General features: G+C 33.4%; 1 protein-coding gene across 4 annotated transcripts in view; it reads left to right on the top strand.

Annotated features, from left to right (window-relative positions):
- DGKB (diacylglycerol kinase, beta 90kDa) overlaps positions 1-7,338 on the top strand; it is a 1,124,393-nt gene that overhangs the window by 239,274 nt on the left and 877,781 nt on the right. For 2 of the 4 annotated variants that reach the window (XM_006880255.1, XM_006880256.1), the window contains exons 2-3: positions 828-904; positions 4,219-4,239. In XM_006880255.1, coding sequence (XP_006880317.1) covers positions 828-904; positions 4,219-4,239 — 98 coding nt within the window. The remainder of the gene's footprint in view (positions 1-827; positions 905-4,218; positions 4,240-7,338) is intronic. The other 2 variants (XM_006880258.1, XM_006880257.1) reach the window with 1 other exon arrangement.

The raw sequence follows: 7,338 nt of genomic DNA, 5'->3' as shown, positions 1-7,338 counted from the left end.
TGCCAAGAGTGTTGACCATGGAGCCGAGCAAACTGAAGCTGTGAACAATCTCAATCCCTTCGCCATTCATCCTGATGCTACCGATTGGTCCAGTGGTGAGAATCTTTGTCTTCTTGACAATGAGCCTCAGGCCATATTGAAGGCAGCTGTCCTTGACCCTCTGCAGTAAGTGCAAGAGGTCCTCCTCAGTTTCAGCAAGCAAGGTTGTGTCATCTGCATAGCACAGATTGTCGATAGATCGTCCACCAAACTTAATGCCACGCTTCTCCTCATAGAGTCCAGCCTCTCGGATAATCTGCTCTGCATACAGGTTGAAAATGTATGGAGATAGGACACATCCCTTACGTACACCCTTCCCAATTTTGAACCATGCAGTGTTGTCCTGCTCTGTTCTGACGACTGCCTCTTGGTCCAAGTATAGATTTCGCATTGTTGTTGTTGTTTAATGCCGTCGAGTCGTAGAAGACTCATAGCGACCCTGTGAATGAACAGCCTGAGCACTGTTCGTACATAGAGTTTCCAGAGGCAAGCCATTTTGGAAGTGGATGCCGGTCCTGCTTCCAGGCTTGCTTTTAAATGAGGTTCATTTTCTTAATTTTATATCCTTCTTGGAAAATACATTTGGAAAAGCATGTTGTTTTGGGTTCCTCCCCCCCCCTTTTTTTGCTTTCTTCTACAATAAAATAATTTTTAATCATGTTTCATGCACTTATTTTTAAATTCTGTTTTATTGATGCTTATTCTTGACTTAAGTTTTTTTCGTTTTTATATTGGGCTTCAGAGACATAATACAAATAAGCAATTCATGTGTTTTCTATTTCTTATAGATTCTACAAAGAAATTAAAGGATGTTCTTGAAGAATTCCATGGTAATGGTGTGCTTGCAAAGTATAATCCTGAAGGGGTAAAACTTCTTTTTTTAAATATCAGTTTTATTATGTCTGGTTTTGTGTGTGGAAATTTCTTTTACGAAGATTGCTTGGTAATGGGAAAATTATATATATGCTATATAGATATATAATGCATATATATGCATACATTTACACATACATATATATACATATATTATAGCATAAACAAGATTAAGTTCTTAGTTAAATGTTATTCTAGAAGACATGTAAATATGCATTTTATCCAACAAAATTTTGCTAATGAGAATGGAATTTCTACGTTGCATGCTTCAAAAAGAAAGTAAAAATCATAGACTAATGTTAGACTCTTTTTTCCTTTAGAAAAGTGGATAGAAAGAGTAGCTGTGTGTTTATGAATCTATGATCTACAAAATTTAACCCTAGAGAGTGACTCCTTTTAGATAATTATTTCCTTGACAAAAAGAAGATTTGCTTGTAGCTGAAAGACTGCCTCCTTACAGAGGCAACTTGGACAAAAAGAATTTTCTTCCCCCTGTTTTACTCTTAGTGTATTTTGTCAGCATCAAGTCTTTGAGATTAAATCCTTGTAAATATTGTATGTCCTGTGGATTGCTTTAGAATACCATGCTTGCATGAATATCTTTGCTTTAATAATTATTTGTTCAATTGACTTCCATTTAATATTAGAATGGAGATGTTGTATATTGAATATCAGATGACCATTGCTGTGAATAAATTTACAGCTTCGCCATGTGCTATTTGATTGGTGTGGAAATGAAAACAAACCACCCTTAAAAATTATTCTTTTGCTTCTTTGATTGCTGTTATCTGTTCATCTAGAGATATTTGTGTGCACACCAAAATATGATTTCTTTTTTCATCGTTGTTATGTATTGACATGTCTAATGAGCAAAGTTTAGATTATCCATTAATTTTTTACTTTTCTATTGTTGATTGAATTAACAATGTAGTTATCACAAGCCACTCTAACTCTTAACTCTTATACAGTCTAAACTCTTAACTCTTAAACTCTTTTGTATCTTTCAGTAAATTTTTTTGGCTTTTCTCATAGTTAATTATTTTTACTGTCATATTTTCTTGTTCTCTCTATGTATTAAAAGGATATATGTTTTATACTCTTTTATTTTGCTAATGTTTTTCTGTTTTAAGAAATAAAATTAATCTTTTGTACGTATAAATGATAGGGAAAATTTAGCCAATTGAAAGCCTATTTTCATAAATTATGTAAAAAGTAAAAGTTTGGTCAAGTTTCCTCATAAACTATATTTTACAAGGTATTACAGAATGAGGGGGAAGTATGGACAGAATAATTGAAGAGAACTGAAAACCAATATAATCAATATAACCAGTAACATCTGAGAAAACGTAATGAGAACAGTAAAAGGACAATCTTATTGAGTTATTGTAGACTCAAAAGGTCATGAGCACTCTATTCCCAATTGTTTAGAAACATGCATTTTTATCTTATATTATCAGAAATATGACTCATAATTTTCTCTCATCTGTTAGCATGATCTTGTTTATAAAATTGTCTCTTTAGTTCAATTATTATCTAAAAAGTTCTAAGAATTTAATCCTACATGTACTATCCTTTTTACGAGAATATTTAATCAACTGTATTCTAGATTTATATAAAAAATGGTTGTTGAATGAGACAACTAACTTATTCATATGTGATATCAGCCTTTGAAAAAAATATAGTACCTCTCCATAAATGGATGGATCTTCTGGTAAAATGCATTATTAATGAAGTGAAGTGTTAAGGACTCAAGAATACTTCTCATTTTGGAGTGAAACGGTGTCTACTCTTAACAAGGATAGAGATTTACTTATTTTTTTCTTTAGAAAAATGTTTTTACATTGATATAACTGTATGAAAAACTTATGGGTATTTTAGAAAACGTCAGTAACAATCATCGAGACCATGAGATTTTCTTCCAAATATAACCATTCAGTTTCTTAAGTGTTAATTAAGTACATGAAGTAATTCATGTCAGTTAAAAAATGAAATTTCTATGGTGTACTGATTGGCCATATTGTGCACAAAATTTTTTAGCATGCTTATAGACGACATTTAACAATACAGGACTATTTTAACATGATTCATGTAGACAACCTTTAGAATTAATAATTAGTGTCTTCTTTCTAAATTAAAGATAGATTATGTCAGGCATACAAACACTGTTATTGTTGTATGCCATCAAGTTGGTCCCAATTAATAACTGCCCCTCCAGTGGGTTTCCAGAAACAGTTCATCACATGGTAGGTGATTACCCATCCTTTTCCCTCAGAGTAGCTTGTAAATTCAAACCATGTGCCTTTAGGATTGCAGTAGAGCTTCTTCCCAGTAGGCCACCAGAGCTCCCTCTAAAGACTATGTAATAGGAAATCTATTTTCAAAGAGAGAACAATCTAAATATGCCTTAAGTTGCTTCTCCTGCTACAAAGCAAAGCTGCTTACATAGTAGATATACTAATTATTTAGATTATAATTTATTTGAGTTAATGCCTTTAAAAGCACTGTGTGTAAAAAGTTAAACCCTGTGAAGATGACATGTGTTTGAGATCTGTTTTCATGTAGGAGAAATATATTTGAGATACATGAAATTTTTAATTTTATTCCTAATACAGAAATATATATTAAGAATATTATTCTTATTAGTTTATAGTTTACCATCCAGTCTTAATAAGAGGTTTCAACATAAAACATAGCCAGGGCATATCAGATATAAATATAAAATGTGGTAATATGAGAATAATCTGTTTGGTCTGATGTGCATATATGTCTTTGACCTGGACTTTCAATTCTAATAAAATTGTTCTGATAAAATCCTAAAGAGAGGGAAATACATTGAATAGTGGTTATATGTATAAATATATATGTGTATATATTTATTATTCAATAACAACTGTGTATGTTTATGTATGTGTCTCTTTCTAGCATACTATATGTTTTCCTTTATTTTTTCCATACCAGTTAAAACTACTAGCTTATCACAGTCATAGATGAATCTAGTCGATGGTTCTCACAGTCTAACCTACATCAGAATCTTTGAGAGGGTTTGTAAAATATATACTGCTGCCCTCACACTGAATTTCTGACTTACTGGTTTTTAGGATGGGCTCAAGAATTTTCGATTTTGTCTTTTTCCAGGAAACACTTCTACTGTGGACTGGAACTAAATTTTGAGAACCATTGATCTAGGCTCTGTTTTAGAATAAGCCTATACACTTGAAATTCTTACTCAATTATCAGGGTTATGAGATAATGAGTATACGTTATCTTACATTAATATGTGTATTCTTTCTTTCCTTGCATGCACAGAAACAAGACATTCTTAACCAAGTAAGACATTTTCTTTTCTATTGAAATCTACCTTTTCTTCTTTTTGTGATGTGAACTATAAATTCATCATCCATTTCATTGAGCTATGCTTCTGCATCAGTTAGATTCATAGAGCTTGCCAGGTTGCCTAATAATGCTTACTAAGTTATAAATTAGTTTAAGTGCAATTTAAACTTTGTTCAAAAATAACTAGCTAAAAAAGAATGCTTCCTCAGTCAGTGTAAGAAATCATATCTTGGGGATATTAAGGAATGTAGATTTTACTTTTATAAATTCTGGAATTTAATGTCCTAATTTTACCAGGACCCAAATAAAACCTAATTAATAGCTCTAATTTGCTAACATATGTTCTAGTTAGAGGTTTAAAAATTGCATGTAAAAATACAATTAATAACGTTTCTTTTGAGAGTCCTTGTCTAAAACTGTGTTCCATAACCCAGTACTCAAAATTACTAGATCTGTCAGGATGGTAAACCCTGAAAAGTCCTTGATTTTTTAATTCTCAGAGAGAAGAGCCAATCTGGCAACTCTCTTACTACCTATCATTTTATAAGCTAAGTAGTGGAAGATGTTTCAGTTAGATTTGAAGAATAACAATACCTTGGAGTTCTTTTCAATTGATACTTCTGTCATGTCAGAGTAGCTTTGTTCAGGGCTTTCCTCACTCTAGGAATATTTTTTTACTCAAATATATGAATTGCCTAAATCCTTACTATTTTCCTTGGACAATGCTGTCATTTATATGACTTGCTTTTCTTATTGTCAAATTTTCCTGTGGTTTTAATGACAATAAACATAGTAATTTTATGCCCATAACTTAAAATTTCTATCATAGACATGTTGCCGTTCTCTAAGATGGAGTATTATTGAAATGACAACTCATTGACTCTGATGACTTTTATTAACTTCCCTTTCAGAGGATGACCTTTTCTTGATTTCTTCCTGACCTTTGTGGAAATTGCTTAGCTCCCCAAAGACAATGACATAGACTTCATTGCCATTAGGATGCTACTCTTTGGATAAATTGATTGTTGTTGTTGTTGTTGTTGTTGATTTCCTTTGAGTCAAGCATGACTCATAGTGACCCTATGAACAAAAGTTCTGAAGCCTTTCTATAGCTATTATCATTTCTCCAAGTTCATAGCGTTTCCATAGGCATGTGCTTTAGGAAGTGGATGCCACTCCTACTTCCAAACTTGTCTTATACTGAGAGCTCCACCAAACACTATCTGCCATGGGCAACCTTTATGGCATTTGACTCCCAATGGCACAAGGCTCAGCATCACAGCAAACTCAGATTACCTCAGTGCCACAAACTGACAGAGGAGTGCTATACAACTTAGAAGAATGTTCCTCCAAAATAAAATAATACTAGACCCTTGGGCCCAATCAACTTTTAAAAATATGCAATGCTTCACAAATTTCATACTGTGTTTTTATTTTCAACTCTCAGTCATGTGAAAAGACATTTTGTTGGACAGTTGGACCACCAGCACATTTTCTTTGGATTATTCATTTTCACTTATAAATTGTTTTGATGGGGTTAGTAGAATAAATTAATTCCTTCCACCCTTTTCAGTCTTTGTTCCATATGAAGTTGTTTATGCAAGCAATTTCAGTTGCAGAATAGCAAGACTAAGGAAAAGATGAGACTAGACAGAGATCAACAAAATGAGAACATGCACGTGTTTTTGTTTTCTATGTGCTCATTCCTCTATCCGTGTTTTCTGAGAGTAGGATAGTCTTTAGCCATGTTTTCTATCTGTAAAAGGTTCCTGGCCTAAGGTTGAGCTAATAGTTTTAGTTTCATGTGCTACACTTAGCTTTGTTCTTAGAATTTTATATTGCAGCTTTCTGTCAATGTGCATAATCTTTATATCCAAACAGTGAGTTAATCATGTTACTTAAAGAACCTACATCCTTCAAAGCTGTTCCCTACCAGAATATTTTAACATTAATAAAATTTTTGGCAAAAACCTTCTATCATATTACTGTAAGCTATAACTATCCTTCCATAATTTAACATTTCTCAGTGATGAAAACATCTGGAAAGTTGATTCCAAGAGTCTAATGGAATTGAGTTCAAATCATAACATTCCACATACTAGATCTGAAACAAAATATATACTCTCTCCTAATCTTTGTTGGCTCACCTGTGAAGAAAAAATTATCTGCACTGTTAAAGGCCACCAACTGCTACGTGGTGTGTGATTAACTGCCTCTGAAAATCAGCCAGACAGTAAGCTACGGGTCATTTCTGACTAATGCTACAAAACAACAACAATAACATTGAGTTGAAAGGTCTAATACTAAAGAATTTTAAAACAAGTCTGTGCCTTGCACATAGTGGCTGTTCCAGAAATGCTTTGGTAATGATATTTTTTTGCACTTTAGTGATTAATATGGGTTAAAATGGAGCATGTATTGAAAGTGAAAAATAATTCCAGATAAAACCTACTCCCATGGACCAGATTCAGTCAGGATGACCCTATAGGACAAAGTAGAACTACTTTTGAGGGTCTCCAACACTATAACTCATTGTAATATGGACTGCCTCCCATGTCTACCATGGAGAAGCTGGTGGGTTTGAACCACTGACTTTTTAGTTAGCAGGCCAACGTTTGGCTTTTTATGCCACCAGCATCTTTTTGAAAGTGAAGATGTAATGTTTGGAATTAGAAGATGGAATATCTTCCAGATGAGCTTTCAGGATATCTGGATATTTTCTCAATTAGCTCTTTAACCTTAGTTTTCTCAAAGCCTCACTCTTCTTATCTGTAAAATAGGGATATAGAAGTTTGATCTATTTCCCAACCTTGAAATCATAACATTCCTTCACCTCCTATGAGTGGAGGTCATAACATTTCCTTTTTTAAGAAATTTTGCAGTCCAGTTATAAGATTATGATGTCTAAAGCATCTCACCATTGGGCCATTTGGCAGCATCAGTATGGATGGTGAAGAGATTGAGATAGTTCAGTTTTAGTTTACTTGGTTCCACAGTCAACACTCTTGGTAACAGCAGCCAGGAAATCAGGAGACAAATTGCATTGGGAAAGTCACCTGTGAGGGACCTCTCAAGAGTACTGAAGAGCAATGA

Source organism: Elephantulus edwardii, unplaced genomic scaffold, assembly GCF_000299155.1.
Source record: "Elephantulus edwardii isolate Elephantulus edwardi_28Jun2011 unplaced genomic scaffold, EleEdw1.0 scaffold00007, whole genome shotgun sequence".
Classification (NCBI taxonomy): Eukaryota; Metazoa; Chordata; class Mammalia; order Macroscelidea; family Macroscelididae; genus Elephantulus; species Elephantulus edwardii.
This window is presented reverse-complemented; position numbering and strand designations above follow the sequence as displayed.